At 29.8% G+C, this 18,604-nt stretch overlaps 1 protein-coding gene and 1 long non-coding RNA gene across 3 annotated transcripts in view; both read left to right on the forward strand.

Moving 5' to 3' along the window:
• The first annotated feature begins 11,810 nt into the window (after positions 1 to 11,810).
• Positions 11,811 to 15,166, forward strand: LOC106769284 (TORTIFOLIA1-like protein 3). 2 transcript variants are annotated; one of them, XM_014654835.2, is made up of 5 exons: positions 11,814 to 12,768; positions 12,861 to 12,969; positions 13,427 to 13,977; positions 14,179 to 14,573; positions 14,703 to 15,166. In XM_014654835.2, the coding sequence occupies exons 1-4, from the start codon at positions 11,986 to 11,988 to the stop codon at positions 14,569 to 14,571; spliced, it is 1,836 nt and encodes a 611-aa protein (XP_014510321.1). In that variant the 5' UTR covers positions 11,814 to 11,985; the 3' UTR covers positions 14,572 to 14,573; positions 14,703 to 15,166. The 2 variants fall into 2 exon arrangements, with proteins under 2 accessions (XP_014510322.1, XP_014510321.1); XM_014654836.2 differs by lacking the exon at positions 14,703 to 15,166 and having other exon boundaries at positions 11,811 to 12,768; positions 14,126 to 14,333.
• A 2,357-nt stretch (positions 15,167 to 17,523) lies between these two features.
• Positions 17,524 to 18,604, forward strand: part of LOC106768058 — a 2,739-nt gene continuing 1,658 nt past the window's right edge. The window contains exons 1-2 of the long non-coding RNA XR_001376209.2: positions 17,524 to 17,713; positions 17,862 to 17,934. This is a non-coding gene — a long non-coding RNA (uncharacterized LOC106768058). The remainder of the gene's footprint in view (positions 17,714 to 17,861; positions 17,935 to 18,604) is intronic.

Raw genomic sequence — 18,604 nt, forward strand, 5'->3', positions numbered from 1 at the left:
ACATTTATGGCTTGTTGGTGTGACTATGAATCAAGTGAAGTTTGTAAACATTCTCCTTACTCTCAAACAAAATGTTAAGTATAATGTGACAACAATCAATCAATTATATAATGAAAGATATACCTATAAATGATCATTGACAGGTTCCATAATTGAATTACAACAATTAATAACATGGTTCGAAATGCATCCATATATGTGTAGACGAATCTGAGGTAGTAAGTGACCTCTTTTGGATACATCCTGATGTAGTAAAATTGTTGAATGCATTTACATTGTTTTATTGATGGATAACACCCACAAAACCAACAAATATAGTTTGTCATTACTGGAGATAGTTGATATGACATCAATAGAGTTGACTTTTTCAGTTACCTCTATATTCTTGTCAAGTTAACAATAAATAATTTTACTTCCAACTCTTGGAAGACTAAGAAGATTATTTCTTATATTTGAGAGTGGTCCTAAAGTCATTGTTAATGATAAGGGCCTAACCTTGAAATTCAATACTATCCTAAATCGGATTTCAAAATTTGGTAGTTACCTAATTCTTATTTTGAATTCAGGTAATCACCTAAACGAATCTCATGACCAAAAAAAAATATTTAAATTTGATTCTCTTATTAAACTTTAAATTGGCTATCTATTTCTAATTTGTTTTACTTATTTTATTCATTCACAAAAATCCCTAAATAAACAATTAAAAAAAATGAAAAGAATGAAAACTTATTTGAGTTAAAAGATGACGAGGAATGTATAGAGGAGAAGATAAAGAAGATTGTGATGTAGGGAAGGAAAGTAAATAAGATTATGGGGTGGAGAGTGGGAGGAAAAAAAGAAGAATTATGGAATATAGGGCTAGCGTGTTGGGAGAAAGTGAAGAAAAAAGATAAGTATGGATAAAAGTGTGAGGGGTGAATACTTTGAAAATGAATATAAAAAACGAAAAAAAAAAACTAAGATTTTATTCTTTTTAGAGGTAAAAAACATTCGAGATATTTAGAAAATTTTGAGAATATGTAACAATGAAATGCATAAAGAAAACTCCTTATATTGTCACACAAAAATATTATCAATATTCATTTAATAAGGATATCTCACATTGTAATCAAGCATTGTTAAATTTTTTTACCACTTTCAAAAAAAAAAATAAAAAGGCTTTTCTCTTTTACTATTACTCAAATACGGTAAAAAGTATGACAATATATACACATATAAATAAAAATTAACTATTTTTGCAATTATTAAAATGCAAATATATATGAACATATGTGGTAAATATAAATCTCTAGTGTTATGGAATATTAGAGGTATTTCCATTAAAAGTAACATTTTTTTAGTGGGAGATCTTAATAATCATTTGAATGGTTGTTAACAATGATGTTGTATAAGTTCTCAAAGTTTTCTTATGACTGAATGTTTCTTTTTGTACCTCTTCACTTTTGTTTTTTTTTTTATTTTTATATTCTAAAAATAACTTTTTTCAACAGATTTCGAAACCCGTTGAAACTTTTAAAAAATCTTTCTACGAATATCATAAATTTGTTGAAAAAAAGAATTCTTTAACAAATTTTGAAATATGTTGAAAAAAAAATTATTCGACAAACTTCGAAATCTGTTTAAAGATTTTTTCTTTAATGAATTTTAAAATCCATTAAAGAAAAACAAGTGAGATACAGATTTTTTGAAATATAGAGGATAATTTTGAAATTTTTAAAAAAGTGGAAGTGCTGGACAAATGTGGAGGGGGTGTTGCTCCCTTCACCTCCCCAAGTGCTCCTCCATCTCTCTATTATTTTCATTTATTTCAAACAATATTCTACACATCTCCACTATTTTTTTTTCTATTCCAAAAAACCCTACACCTCCTCATTATCATCAACAATCTTTCGCTTTCTCCCTCTACATTAATGGAGCATTCACATGGTTCAGATTTGAATTTGTGAGAGGAAACTTCAATATTAGTATTTTCATAATTTCCATTTTATAAAATTAAAAGTTAGATGTAAATACTAAATAATAGACATAATAATATTAATAGTAAATAATGATATATTATTATTATTATATGCTAACTTTATAATGACAAAAGAATTAAATAAATTCTAAATCTTTAACAAATAACTTTTTTTTTATATTTTAAGTATTTAATAATATTTTTATATTATTTATCTAATAAATTAAATATTTTATTCAAGTTATTTTAGTCAAACATGTCGGTGAGTTAAAATATAATATAATGTTAAAAGTTATAGATATTACATGTAAAAAAAACACACATATATATAAACATTTTTCTAGAAATTTAGAACCAAATTTTACCATTTATTAAGTAATTTGAAAAGAAAAAATATATTCAGCAGGGAAGATAAGATTGAATCAAACTTATTTAAGAAAATATATCACAAGTTCAAATTTGGGTCAGGTAAATGCTCCATTAATAAGCCATGTAAATGCTCCAGTATTGTAGAGAGAGAAAGAGAAAGATTGTTAAGGATATTGGGGAGATATAAAGTATTTTTGGAATAAAAGAAAATTGTGGGAAAGTGTAAAATATTTTTGAAATAAATTAAAATAGTAGGGAGGTGCAGGTTTCACTTGGAGAGGGGGAGGGAACAACACCCATATGGACGGTGGAGGGAGAAACATTTAATTTAACATTATAATACTATTTATTATATTTTAATAATTATTATAATATGATTTATATTTTATTATAGTTTTATTAAAAGATTAAAATAACAATAACTAAAATCTAAAATAGGAATGATAATAATGAAAATAAAAATAGTATTTAAAATTACATATATTTAAATATATTAAGAAAATTTGTTAATCGGATATAGAAATCCGATACCCTGTACTTCGGATATAGATATTCGATGTAGTTATTTTTAAAATTTTGTTTTTTATTTAATTTAATAATTATTTAATTTAATTTAATATTTTTATATATTTTAATATAGTAAATCAAATTGATTATTACTATTTTACTTTTTATTTTTACTATTATTATTTTTATTTTAATTATTTAATATAATTATTATTATAATATAAATATACTTTAATAATTATTAAAATATAAAATTATATTAAATAATATTTGAATTTTAAATTAAATTAAATTATTATTAAGGTGGTGCAGATTTTTAATAAGAAAGAGAAAAAATATAAAAAGATATTTATTAGAGTTAAAAATGAAACTTTTTGAAAAAGTTAGAGATACATGATCAATTATTAGAAGGTTAAAAGTGAAATTTTTGGAGGTGTAGGATGAAACACCCACACTTTTATTGACTGGAGCCCAAAAGAGATTTAGCCCATTCGTCCCCCAAAAAGAAAATAACAACCTGCTACAATTTAATTTAAACGAATTTGTAGATTTACTTTTCAATAGTTCAATCTAGTAGAAGTGTCTTCAGTTAAATGGGGTTAAAGTGAATAATATATTTAAAATATTTATAGCAAAAATAACTAAACATAATTTCACATTAATAGTTATAATCACGTGTATTTTTAAAGAACGAATTTAATGATGAAAATTTTCAATCAAACATGATAATGTTTTATTGAATAAGGTTCGCGGCTTACAGAAATTTAGTAATGATATTTAAGTGTGAAATTTCGTTTAAATTTGAGGTTATAGGTTATATATAATCATAAAGAGAAAGTCTATGATTTTAGGTTTAATATGATGTTATTTTAATTCAATTTCCATATAACAAAATATTTTTATAAAATCAAATAAGTATATTGAATCTCGTGTAAGTTTTTTTTCACATTTAAATAGTGACTTGTAGACTTTTATTATCTTAGTTATAAATGAAAACTAACTTCAATAACAAATTTATTTAAAAAGCTATTAGTAAAGTTAGAATTATGTTTTTTTTAGCTTTCCTCATTTTACCAAAAGAAAAAAAAAATAAAAGAAACGACTCTAATAATGATTAGTTTTCAAAACATTTTTACTTTCTAAGCAAAATAAACAATATTTATTAAGTAAAGTTATCGTCAATCTTAGTTATAAAATATTTTAATAAGAAATGTAAAAGAATTGACACTTAACACATCAATCTTTATAAAAACTTTGTTATTGTTTAAGTATTTTATTAATTTAATACACACTCTTATATATATATATATATATATATATATATATATATATATATATATATATATATTGTTTTTTCTAGAATTTTTTTTTTCCTTAATCTTAGTCTTACATACAAAGTATACATATTTTATGCTTATAAATTTACAGTTCCAGAATACATCTAGTAGCATTGGCTTGTTTCTATACTTTTTGCAAAAAGTCTACCTTTTGGTGTTCTCTGTAATAGATCTTGATTTTTCAAAAACTTCTTTATATAGATAGAGACCTTATGCAATTAATGAGACAAAGACACTAATATGAAAATGTGAATGATGACTTTGGAAACCTATTTTGCAACCATACCTAAACTTTTTTTCCAAGCTTTATTGCCTTTGTTACTATTATTTAAAATAGACTGAATTGTTGATATTTCAATTTTGTTTGTTTATGAATTACTCAGATTATGCCTATCCATTTGTAAACCTTGTTCCACTTGATATTTTATAGCTAGAAAATAGATGGTTTGCATTATCCTCCTCAGTCTCACACAAAGAATGTGTACAAAGTGCATTGTTTATCAAAGTGCATCTATTTCCATCAAACAAACTACCATGTTCTCCCTCCACTCACACTTTACATATAAATCCTTCCACCAAAATGATTTTGTCTATCATGACATGTATAGATTAGATTTCTCTGATCCATACTTATATTTTAACATGTTTTTCCATAATCCCTATTCCATTTCGCTAGTAATTAAGGTTGTGTTAAGTAATCTTGTATTCTTAACTCCTAAATCCCTCTCCTTTGTCCTATTTCTTCATTTTATCCAAATTATTTTTTAGTGTTGTCAAAACAAGTCATCTAGTTTGGTCCACAAGGGTTTATCACTTATCGAGTCAATCCAATCCGGTTAATTTATTAACAAGTCAGAAAAATTCAAATCCGACTCGACCGACCACGGGTTGGTGGATTAAACGGATTGACTCACTAGCTCATTTAATTATATTTTTTTAAATAAAAAATTACAAACTTTTTATAATTCAAATTTAAATAAATTTCACTCTCAAAATGATGCTAAACTCAAGAAAATTCAAAATAATAATAAAAATAAGTACAATACAATCCACTTTTTAGGGTTTCGTAATATAATAAACTAATAAAATAAAATAAAGTGAGTTGGTGAACTAATTTGACCACGAGTCCAACTTGGATGAACCGGATTGAAAGTCAACCCGCATAAAAATTTTTTTTTTTTAAACTTAACACAATTCAAACTCATGGTAAACCGGATTGACCCATGGATTTGTAACCCATTTTTACAATTCTACTATTTTTCAACTATATGGACTTATCCAGTAAAAAAAGTTTTAGATGCTTTTTATTTGGCAATTGTTGATACTTTATACATCGAAAAGTAAGACAATTATAAAAGTAATATACGAAAACAACAAGGTTAAAATTGATTTTGTTCAGCATCCGGTATGTATCTTTCTTTCCATCTTGTTAGTCTATTCCAAATCTTAATGAGAATACATTATTAGTATTTTTTTTTCTCACTGACAAAACCTAAACCTAAATAGGTGAAACATCTTAAGATGTTTTTTTTATGACTAAAATATGTTGCATGGTGGGTTCACGATATTAATTTATCTCCTTATGTCCTATCTGCACCCTCAAACATATGTATTATGATTGTTAATAATTATTTTAAAAATTGCGTTCAAAATAATTTGTAATTCTTTGACAATATTAAAGTATCATATTATTAAAGAAAAAAAAAACTCGTATAAAGCTGGTGGGTGGAAGAAGCAGCATTGTGTACAACAAAGCATAATAATTAAAAATAACCAATAACCATGCTTTAACACTGCTCCATGCAATAAATAATTTAACATAAAGTTATGGGTTTTTGGATTCATTTTCAACATAAAGTTATGACTTTTTCACTTTTTTTTTTTCTTATGATGCTTAAAAATATATTTTCCTCAAGTAGGAGTTCTTTCAGGATAATGATATTTACACTACATTTTTTATAACATTTGAATATTGATTACGTGTCTATGTGATTGATCAAAAATTATTCCACAATCAATAATAATAATCATAAACATTATTGTGGAGTAATTTTTGACCAATCACAGATTCACACGTAATCAATGTTCAAATATTGTCAAAAAAATATTGTCTAAATATCATTATCCTTCTTTCCACGTTACAATATTCTTCTGTTTTCTAATTGCCAGTATTTTAATGATAATCTTAATTGCTCTTTGAATTTACTACCAGGGATTAGGTTTGTCTTTATCTGAGTTCCACACCTAATAAGAAAAAAGCTACACTTTATAATTAAAACTCAATTTTTTCTTTTATTAAGAACAAAATACAACTATTCAAACAAAAAAGTTTATTATGATTTAATCTATAATATATCTCATAAAATAATTGATCATGGCAACAATATCAAATTTAAGATCATAGTATAATAATGAGGAATTTGTACGTCAAATTTACAGAAAATAAGGTATGATCAATATCTTAAAAGAAAATTAAAATAAAACTCTGAGAAATGATGTTCAAAAGCAAACAATATTTCGATTCTAAATAATTCTAATAATTTCATTCGATAAATTTGGAATCGAAACAATTTGATTAAAATTTCTTTTACTTTATGTTTTGCTCTTGTTATAACGAAAATATTTATAGGTGTTAAAAGTGAGTTTTAGACTTGACACTCCACTTTATATATATATATATATATATATATATATATATATATATATATATATATATATATTATAAATTAGTTTCATTTTTAGTCGATGTGAGATTTTAAACACATTCTTTATCGCTAGGATAAGTTCTAACCATAACTCTAATACCATGTTAGAAGTGAATTTTAGGCCTAACTCAATTCCATAAAACAGGTTTGTAAGATTAGATCTACATTATATTTATATATTATAAATTGGTCTTATCTCGTAAGACTAACAATAAGTAGAGGTAAATAATATTGTTGGGAAGGAGAGAAATCCATGAGTGAACTGAAGAATGTCTGTGTATGAAGGGGAGAAGGGGAGATTTGTGCAGATGTTGGCTCCCACTTCATGTTACATGTCTTTTAGCTTCTTCGAGAAACGTGCCTTGATGGGTTCAAATATGGAACAACCATGGATGATTTTTTATTTTTTATTTTTATCAGAATCATGACTTGAAAGGGGGGATGAAAATAGACAGATAGGGGTTTATCAGTTTTTTTGTTTCTTTCTCATTCTTTGTTGTTTTGCTTTAAATTCTGAGTCCTTTATTTCATTCCCATGTGAGTGGGACAATTTTGTTTTCCTTTCAGATCAATTATTCTAAAAAAACTGCATGTTAGTATCATTTTAAAATGAGTAATGGTTTTTTACATTTGTTTGACAAAAAAAAAATATAATAATAAAATAATCTTAAAAATGTAAATTTTTATATTATAAAAAAAGGTAATTTCAACATCTTATTTCTCTAAGCAGAATCTTTATATAATATAATTTCATTTTTTTAATAATTATATTTTTATTCTAGTTCCTTATGATATATAATATTTTAAAATAACTTATTATTTTTCTTATTCACTCTTTGATAATATATTTTAATAATACATATGTCTTTCTTCTAAATTGATTATTAACTTTATCATATCTATAATAACAACAACAAAATCAAGATGAAAAAAAAATCTTTTGATTAACTCATCATGTGTAGAAAAAATATAATCAGTTGTAAAGTTATTTATATAATCTTTCTTACATATTTCATATATAACCAACTTTAGTTTACAAATAATATTAAGATAATCGCGTTTTGTCTTTAGAATTTGGCAATATATACTTACAAATATACTTTTAAATTATATTAAAGGAAGAGAGTGTTATAAATTATCTTTAACATTAATTTGTAACCTATATAAAATGCAGGAAAACTATATGAATAAAGGACACACGTATGACATAAATATGCAATTTCTTAAGGCAACGAAATCCACGATATCAATAAATGAATCAAGCTCAAAAGTATCATATTGGTATTAAAGAAGCAATGGTTAACTTTTTTATTATTATTATTATTATATGCACTTTTATTTACAACAAAGAAGTATATTTAGTCAAAATCAACATACAAGTGATCCAAAGTGTATGTACTGCGTACATAATTATTGTTAAGAGTGTCGAGATTTGGTATAAGAAATAATTAGCAAACCCTCGTTTTCCCGGTGGTTAAGGAACACAAAAGCTATGTATGTGTTAAGTACAGATAAATCATAGGCTCAATTATGCATAAGAATAAGAAATAGTCATAGGTACAACAATTATAAAGGATAAAATAATTTCTCTGGCGTTTCTTAATTAATTATAAGTGATCGAGGATCAAATTATATGTACCTGAACAGAGAATAATGCAAAGATGACTTTTCACCAATTCAAGAGAGACCAGTCATTTTCCGTCAATGTTTTATGCGTGATTTTGAATAGCATCACTGGTTAAGAAGATTGGTCACACAAAGGATCTTTGGCGCCTATACGTTTTTCTGTTTGAAAGTTAGAGGTGCGTATCCATCATACGGTACAACACATCTTTCAGGGAACAGAACAAAACTATCAAATGCTTTGAAAATCAGAAGCTTTGTTCTAATGATTATCGGGCTGAGTTTTTACGCCACTAAATATATTATCACTGTGACTGATCATTGAACGGTAGGTGTTTGATCAAAGGAACCTAAACTAAAACTAGGAGAGTAATTTTTGAATACTTCACCAACTGGATTCCGGTCAGTGAATTTTCTTACCTATAGGGCTTGATTGTGTAATGAAGTGCTTGGTGAGAAGTTGATGGTATTTCAAGTGGTTGGAAAAGGTGTTGATGCGAATGCTCAAGTTAGTAAGTAATTTAGTACAGTCATAATAATAATAATATGTGAAGTGCCTCTCATACACATGCATGTGAAGTAGGTCTCAGATTTCCATGTTTTGCTAATTATAGGCCTTTATAATTATAAGACAGCTAAAATATCCTTGTGGTCAATCATTCTGGAACCTCATTACATTGATTCACGCTACATTATTCCATTCCCAATTCCAAAATTTGGCTTCACATTCTGATTTTATATATAAACCCTTTAAAAGTGTAGACTACTAAACAATGTGAAATTAGTAGTCTTTTATATATTTGACCTTCTTCAAGCTCTTGGAATACTGTGCACAAAAAGGCTAAGTTATTTATTACTTTTGTATGTAAAAAGAAGAAAGGTAGGTGTGGAGGTTGAGACCCACGCTGCCAGTAGGTTCGACATTGAATCATCTTTGCACCTTGATAATAACAATGTAATGCTTAATTCAGTACAAGCTATAGCATTATACAAGCTATGGATTAAATCGGATATGGTTATATCAGGAACTACTTATGACATATAAAGAACATGGGTCCTACCTTCTGCAACTTCTCACACACCTTCAACCAAACAGGTAATGGGCATGACCATCTTAACTATCTAAACCTCTACTTTAAATTTTTATACATGTACATAGTAAGATACACCTTGCAAATTTCATGCTTGATTAATGATACTTAAACTAATTAAGATGCTATAATCTCATCAGATTCTTATTACAAACTATAACTCATTCTCATATATATATATATATATATATATATATATATATATATATATATATATATATATATATATATATATATATATTGTTGAACAAGTGTTGTGTTGAATGATAATGGCCTGGTACCATGATCAGAATCTGACACAACTTAATAACAATGTTGGAGCTGAAGGTGATGAGTGATGAATCATGATTGATTATTCCCTTGAACATATAATTGATCTATTTATCTATGTGGCAATAAAATAATGGAAAAATTTCAATATTTTTAACCATTTTTTTACAAATATATACGTGATAGTTTGTGATTGGTCTGTTTTAAATATTTTTTAAACATAAATTTAAATAAATTAATAAAATATGACACCATATAAAAAAATTATCAAAAAATATTGCCAAACCCTAAAATAATTCTTAAAAAAGTTGATAAAAAGAACTTTTTGGAAATCCTTATTACCACACTCTCTTTACGCCATTGACGTTTTCTGGGACTCCATTTTATTGTGTGTGTGGTGTTAGGTCGCTATAATCATTGTGGCAACATTTTGTATCTACACGTGGAGGCCTTCTTCAATGGTTGAGTAAAATTCGGATGTCTTTAACACTACATTAGCTACCAAGCACATTTTAATTATGACAACCCAAGCCACAAATCTATTTCCCAAAAATACTTATAATAAATGGAGTTTTTTGTATTCGTCAAACCAGTATAACGATATCCCTCAACATTTTAAAAATATTTCATGCTATTCAATTAAAACTATAGGAATTTTTTAGATCCTAATTAAATATGATAATATTTAATTAAGATTTTCAAAGATGAAAAAAACACCCGTTTTAATTAGACAATATTAATTAAATATGATAATGTCATATTAATTAAGATTTTAAAACTTATACAAATTTTAATAGATTATTTCTTTGATGATTTTTTAATAGATTTGTGTAGCTTTTTATTTATATATATAAATATCCTTTTCATAAAATAAATTCACTTAAAAATTTACGACTTTTTTTTATTCATTTTCATTTTTTTCAATTTCAATAATGACAACAATGTAGGTTTGTATTCAATTTTCTAATACTTTTTCTATATGTAAATTATTTTTTGGGCTATTATTATTTTCCATTAATTTCAAAGTTATTAATATACATTTCTATTAACCAAATGAAAATATGTTTTTTTCTTTGAATATCTAATATTATATATGATTTATTGAGCTTTTAAACACTTTTTAACCGTAATATTACCATAATTAAATTTCGGCAAAATCGTTGGACAGATTGAAAATTTATATCATTAAAAAGTTGATGAAAAACAATAGTAAAGAAGAAAATAAACTATATATATATATATATATATATATATATATATATATATATAATTTGATTATGGTTTATGATTATTAGCTCACAAGTTTAACTCTACTGGTCTTAATTGCCAGCATAGATTTTTTTATATAATTATAGAAAAATTGTTTACATAGAAGTATGACATAAACAATTTAAGATTTAACAAGGAAGTTAAAATTAATTAAAGCAAGAATTTTCAGTGTTACAGATTAGAGTTTGTAAAAAAAGCAGTATTATTTAAGAAGGTGGATACTTTGGATATCGTTAACCAAACTTCCTGCAATTTAAAAGTCAAAGATGTAAACTTAAGAAGATGACTTAATTTGTTAAGTGTTAAATGAAAGAAAAATGAATGAATTTAACCTTAAAAGTTGAGAAAAAGCACGTTCTGAGGGAAAACGTGAGATTATTCGTAGACTTTATGATATGATGATATAAAATAACGGAGACCCATTCCCACATGCAACCAGGGATTATATTACTAATTTTAATAATATAATGACTTAAGCAAGAGATTAGGAATTCCCAGTAATGTGGCATTGATCAACGTATTTGGAAACAAACAAACCCGACCACCCTTTGAGTAGAGTGAAAAAAAGGAGAACATAATAAAAGAAAAAAATAAATAAAATTGGCAAACCAAACGCGGTCTCCATCAACAAAACGACACCGTAGTTCAGCAGCTGTTCTCGCTTAAGTAACCAGAAAACGACACGCGGTTTATGTCTTCACCTTCACTCTCCGCAACTGCACATCCATAAAACCGTTCCTGCCATGCCACTCCCTCGCAAAACCAAATAAACTCACCTGCGATGTTACCGGGAATTCCACCGGCTCCACCACCGGAAAATTAGCCGATCATTCGCTGGGATCCTCACTGTAATCACAATGTCGTCGTCACCGCAGAGCGTAAAGCAGAGAGTCTTCGCATGCCTGACCAAACTCTCCGACCGCGACACGCAGTCTCTCGCCGCTGCAGAACTCGAGTCCATCGCTCGGTGTCTCGATGCGGTCACCGTGCCAGCGTTCCTATCGTGCATGTACTCCACTGACGCGTCCGACAAGCCACCAGTCCGCAAGCAATGCGTGCAGCTGTTAGGATTCCTGGCGGAGACGCATGGCAACATGCTCGCACCGTACCTGTCTAAAATTATCGGTAGCGTTGTGCGGCGGCTCCGCGACGCGGACTCGTCGGTGCGATCCGCGTGCGTGAGTTCGGTTGCGGCATTGTCGCGGCATGTCAGCAGGCAGCCGTTGCAGTCGTTCGTGAAGCCGTTGGCGGAGGCGCTGTTCACGGAGCAGGACCAGAACGCGCAGGTCGGAGCCGCGCTGTGTCTCGCCGCCGCGATCGATGGAGCTCCGGATCCGGGCCCGGCCAGGCTGGCGAAGCTCCTGCCGCGATTTGAAAAGCTTCTGAAGCGCGACGGGTTCAAGGCGAAGCCCGGGCTGTTGACGCTAGTGGGAAGCGTCGTCGCTTCCGGCGGCGCGTCCGGTCACGCGCCCTTGAAGAGTTTGGTCCCGTGCTTGGTAGAAGCGTTGAGCAGCGACGATTGGGCCACGCGGAAGGCTGCGGCGGAGACTCTCGTGGTGGTTGCCAACGTAGAGAGGAATTTCTTGTCGGAGTTCAAGGCCGAATGTGTGAAAGTTTTTGAAAATCGACGGTTTGATAAGGTTTGTGTAAACTGTAAAGGGATTTTATATTTCGTTGATGTTCATTTATGGTAATTTGAAAGTGAATTGAGAGTGCGTGGTGTTTTGTTCAGGTAAAGTTAGTTCGGGACGTTATGAATCAGATGTTAGAAGCGTGGAAGCAGATTCCTGATGTTTCCGATGAAGTTACGCCACCTCCTAAATCGCAACCTTCTTCTAAAGGTAATTTGATTTTGAAGTTTTGGATTGTTAGTGTTAATTGAAGAATTCGTGATAGGAAAGTGTCAGTAACGAAATAACTGATCATGTTATGTTCGCTTCGCTGTTGTGGATTTAGATAGAAAACATAATTAGATAAAAGTACGGGTAACGGGAAAAGGTTATGATCAATATACGGTTGTTCGATCTTTAGATAAACTCGAAATTTTTGTCTGCTATGATTTAGTGCATATTGGGGAACTCGTTATAAAATAAGAAACCATGTCTCAGATATCGAAGCTAGGACCATTAGCTTCTATGTGAATGTGATAAATCACAGTTGGGACTTGAACCAAACATGGTATAATTAGGGTCTTCATTTGGCAACTTGCTCATTTGGTTGTACGATAAATTTTTTATGTTGCATTGTCTTTAAGTGTTTTTCATACCTCTTTTCTTTCATGTCTCATTATTGATTCAGAGAATTCAAGTGATGGACGCTATCCTGCTGTCTCTCAAAATTCATGTAGTCCTGGTTCAGTGATGGCCAATCTGCGGAAGAAAAATACACCTTTTAGCAGATTCAGTCCAGCAGATAGTTTTTCTGCTAGCAGTGCCAAGACTAGGAGTGCTTCAAGTGGCAACAACAAGAGAACGAGTTCAATTGTTTCCCGAAAACTAAATCATAAAAATTGGGATACCCAAGTTGCTGTGGCTGATCAGGGAGGTCTTCAGGAGATGGATGGAATTGTTTTGGAAAGTAACAAAATGGATAAAAGCAGATTTTCAAAGCCAGAAATGAAAAGGGCACTGCTATATAGAGGTTCTGACGATAGAATACACAAGTATGGTGGGTCCAAAGCTGGATCTCGAGTGGTTCCATATCATGAAGAAAGTCAAGACTCAGTTCCTGTCAGTGATGTCTCTAAAGATCTGCATAGGAATGACAAAGAGAGTGAAGACTTATCGCTGATCCGTGATCAGCTACATCAGATTGAGAAGCAGCAGTCAAGTTTACTCGATCTTCTGCAGGTTTGTTCCTAATGCTTAGCATCAAGTTCCCTCAATAATTTTTTTTTTTATCTGTGACGCTTAATTTTGCAAATTGCTAGAAGGAAGGCCGGTTATACTGTTATTGTGTTCAAACTTCATCCTTTTTTCTCCTTTTATGCACATGTAGCATTTGTGCCATAATGACAAACATCTCCAACATGCTCCTCCATATTGTCACAGAAATTTATGGGGAGCTCACAAAATGGAATGCGTTCTTTAGAGACTCGTGTGCATGGCCTTGAGTTGGCATTGGATGAGATCTCTTATGATTTGGCTATATCCAGTGGAAGGATGACTAAATCTGATGTTCATGGCAACACATGTTGCATGCTACCTGGAACAGAATTTTTGAGCTCCAAATTTTGGAGGAAAACACATGGTCGGCATTCAATCCCACGGTTCTCTAGATCAGGTGGCACTTCATCACTTGCTGCCACGAACTCTCAAGCCGACAAGAATGGTGAAACCAAGTTGACAAACCATAGATTTAGGCCGGATGGAGGATTCATCACTAATCCACTGGCAGAGATTCATGCAGATTCGAGGAATTTTGCTACATCGGAGCTAGTTTAAAAGTAAGTTAGCTTTCTAAATGCCGCTGTCAACATTCTGCGTGTGATGCTAAATTATTGAAATGCCAATTGATGGCACTCTTACTCGTTTATTATTTTTTTCCTATTACCCATATTTCTTATTACTTGCAGATGAATGCACAATCTAGAATGCAAGTTTGATCTTTTCATTCTCTCTCAATATGGAAGGACCCCCTTGATGGGAATTACAATTCAATCAGAATATCTAAATTTGTGGCACTAGAATTCCATCTGGTCTTGTTCCAGGTGAAGAAAGGCGTGAGCGGGCTGGACCAGCAGTGCAGAATTTCATTTGCATATTCGTGATAAATCTTTGGACAAGAACAGCAAATTGGAGTGAGTTCGCGACTAAATACCACACTATTTTAAATAAGGGTGATTTTGTATATGTACAGAGAAATGATAGGCTGCTTTTTTTATTTTATTTTATTTTATTTTATGATTATTGTGTTGCATAATTTCTTCGAGTTATGTTAAAGGTTCTCTCTCTGCACTGGCATGCGCTATCGGCATTTCATCATTGGATAACATTGTTTCTATTCTTGTCTCTTATACTTCATGCTACTATTTGTCTATTTGTTTAGCACCTTATTATTGCAAAGGATCCAACAATAAGATTCTCATGTGCAAAAATGGCCATCCCCAGCGCTTTCTAGGTTGTATATCCTATTACTTAAATGATCAGTGATCAGACACCGTTAGGTATTTTTTAAAAGGAAATATTAATAATGGACAAATGTTCCTAAATAATAGTTAAAAGTACTGTTAACATGCATAACCTAACGAGTTTGTAAAAAACAGATTTAAAATGAACTTAAATATGGAAACGATTTAAGTTACTGTAATTATTTCATATTTATAACATGTATAAATATAAAACATATATAACCTAGCGATCAATGCAGGTACTTCATGTTTATGAAAAAATGTCTCTTAAATAGAATATAGTGTCCTATGGCAACTATTTCATGGAGCCTTGGGCAAGGAGATCACAACCAATCCCTATCCAATAATATGACTAAACGTTCTTACAAATTTCAACCTTCTACGAAAAAAAAAATCAATTTGCAACCGAACTCCAAGAAAATGTGCCAATCGTGTTTATGGGAATGCCAATTCTTCAATTAGAAGATGATGACGGTATTGCTTCCATGATGGATTACCATGTACAGTATCCTTACTTGACTTCAGTTGAACTGCATATCAAGGCAGGAACAAGTGATAATATGCGAATGTTGAAGTTTGTTTCCTCTACTCTACCCTAAACCATTTAATACTTATTACGTTGTTTTAGTTATTCTGACTGCGCCTTTTAGCTTGAGTACCTAAGAAATAACCACTTATAAGAAAGGAACTTAAACGATGTTGACGGTGATTATGCGTAAGTTCTAATCATTGTAATCTAGAGTTCTGGATTCTTTCAATCGTATCAGAGAATTCTCCCTTCATGTAAACTGGAGTTCGAATTTTAAATGTCGAATTGAAATTTCTAACAAGTTTATATGAAGTGTTCTAAGTGGGAATCAAAAGCTGTCTAAACCATTACAATTCGATTAAAACGTCAGAATTACAAGATTGGGGATTTCAAAATAGAAGACTGACAAGCAAATTGCCCTAAATATGGCAATAGTATTAATTGTAAATTTAAAGTCATTCAAAAAAGCAGTTACCCTAGAAGACATAAAGGAGTGTAAATGTCAACTATTATCTTCTTACATTTTGGTTTGGAGATGGTTAAATAAAGTTCCAATACGCCAATATGCTTCATAACTTATTTCGCGCTCTCTACTATCCGTTCAGTAACTACAAACACCATACATAAATTACATATATTATAAGATCACGAGTTATAATTTCACTGAATAATCAACTGTTAAAAACTATTATATATGTAAATATAATTATGAAACGATCACATTCTTGACTGCTAATATTTTACTAAACTTTTATAATTTTAGGCTTTTCTTACCAGTATGGTACAATTCCACTTTAAAATTACATAAATGATACACCTCTTAAAAAAATTACGGAAATATATCATATTAAACTGATACAATTTATTGTAAAGAAACTTATTGTATAGAAATCGTGGTTCACCTACACAGCTTGTAACTCGTGAAACTTAAATTCTTTTAAATTGTACTATTCTTGTATTAGGAATAATGTCATATGGTCTACCACAACTTTGTAAATGTGTTTCAGTTCATTTAAATGAAAGCTTGACGACATTACAACTTCTCAATTTATCATTGTATTAAGTATACCTGTCAGTTTGGCCCTTTCACATGGTATGGTCTTGATTCATATAAGTTAGAACTCACATGATCAAAAAATATTCCATTAAAAAAGTCGATGGAGTGAAAACATCTATAAAAATCGTGTACATCAGGATTAGCCTATGAGTCTTTTTTTAGAAAAAATCTAAAAAATACAATCAATTCTTAATTTGTCACATACTGAGTGTTTTTAATTAGTCAAAGAACTATATATAAATATTTTAATCAAACTAACATTAATTTTGTAAGAAATTTCAATAAATTTAATTGCTTATATATATAAAAAAACTACACACCAACGTAAGACCTTGAATTTATTTGCCAAACATATTTAATTTTCCTTCACTGGCTAAACATATTTTTAAATTACAAAAAATAATAATTTAATTTTATTATGAAAAATTTGATTAAATTAAAATAAAATATAAATCATACATCTCAATTTAAAAGTTTAAAATAATAAATTTCTGAATAACAAGTTCATATACTTTTTTATTATATGTAGTTTTTTTTTATTATTAATGTATGATTTAAAATTTATACTTATATTTTACCAATTGTAAAGGCCTGAGAAATTATAAAGCCATTGGGCCCTATATGGAGGCACCTAGACCCATAAACTAAGGGTACCTTAGCCTTAGAATGGGGCTTTTTCAGAAATCAGATTTTTCATAAGTCAATATTCCTTTCTCTCTCTAGAAGCCCTTTTCCCTAAATTCTCTCTGCCTTCTCTCTAGATTTTCAACTAATTGAACTGTTCAATCTTGGATCTAGATTTTGAAGGTGCTCAAGCGTTCACCACACCGAAGGCTTCCTTTTGATCTAATTATATTTTCGATTGGATCGGTAAGTAATTTTCTCCTCTTCTTCGCTGTTTCGCAACTTAGGGAATGCTTTTTTGGGCTGCAGACAACTAGGAGCGTTCTTCTTTTTATTCCTGTTTAAACCTTAGCTTTAAGAGCTTATTCCTCCACCATTTCGGTGATATATATAGGTACTGTAAATTCTTGTGCTGCATAAAGTTGTTGTGAGAGCGTCTCTTGTGAACTGTACTGTGAGAAACCAAGGTAAGGGGAGCTAATTATTTTTGTTTGAAATTAGTTTATGAGATGATATATCTAATTTGTGTACATGGTGTTTGGTTGCCTTGATATTTTTATGAACGAGGGTTTTAGAGATATAGGTCATATAAATTGTTTGATAATAGCGATTCTGTTTTGGTCAAGTATAAAATGCACTTTATGTGTGTTAAAGTGAGGTTAGAGTAGTAAAACTTGTTAGTATAATGATTTAGTTTTAAAAGGAAAATTTCAGAAGCTGCTTATGCATGATTGTTGACTAATTCTGTGAAATTTTATGATTGTTTGATCTTAAATATTAAGAGCATAATTGATATAAATGTTTAAGCTTCTTGCACATGTTTTAGAAGTTGACGCAGGAAATGGGTATATAGTTATGGTGTTGTCTTTTTAAATTAGCAAGAATATTTTGGTGCAAACAAGTTCTAAAAAGAATAAATATAAAAAAATAAGGCATGGTATGGAGAGTGGAATTTGGAAAATGGGGTATGCAGTGGCAATTTTATGCTTAAAGTAATTGTTGGTGTCTTATGAGTGCCTGAAGGGTAGAAATATGATTGGGTGTATTAATTGGTTAAGTGTGTGCAAATGCAGAGAGTGTGAGTGGGTTGTGGATGAGTAAGTTAGAATAGAAATTACTATATATATATATATATAT

The sequence above is a fragment of the Vigna radiata genome, chromosome 7, assembly GCF_000741045.1.
Source record: "Vigna radiata var. radiata cultivar VC1973A chromosome 7, Vradiata_ver6, whole genome shotgun sequence".
NCBI lineage: Eukaryota > Viridiplantae > Streptophyta > Magnoliopsida > Fabales > Fabaceae > Vigna > Vigna radiata.

Bases quoted from the DNA above. Each gene is read 5' to 3' on its own strand.
- LOC106769284 (XM_014654835.2), top strand. From the start codon at position 11,986: ATGTCGTCGTCACCGCAGAGCGTAAAGCAGAGAGTCTTCGCATGCCTG. The intron at 12,970-13,426 runs GTAATTTGATTT...TTATTGATTCAG, and splicing joins ATCGCAACCTTCTTCTAAAG to AGAATTCAAGTGATGGACGC. The intron at 13,978-14,178 runs GTTTGTTCCTAA...ATATTGTCACAG, and splicing joins GTTTACTCGATCTTCTGCAG to AAATTTATGGGGAGCTCACA.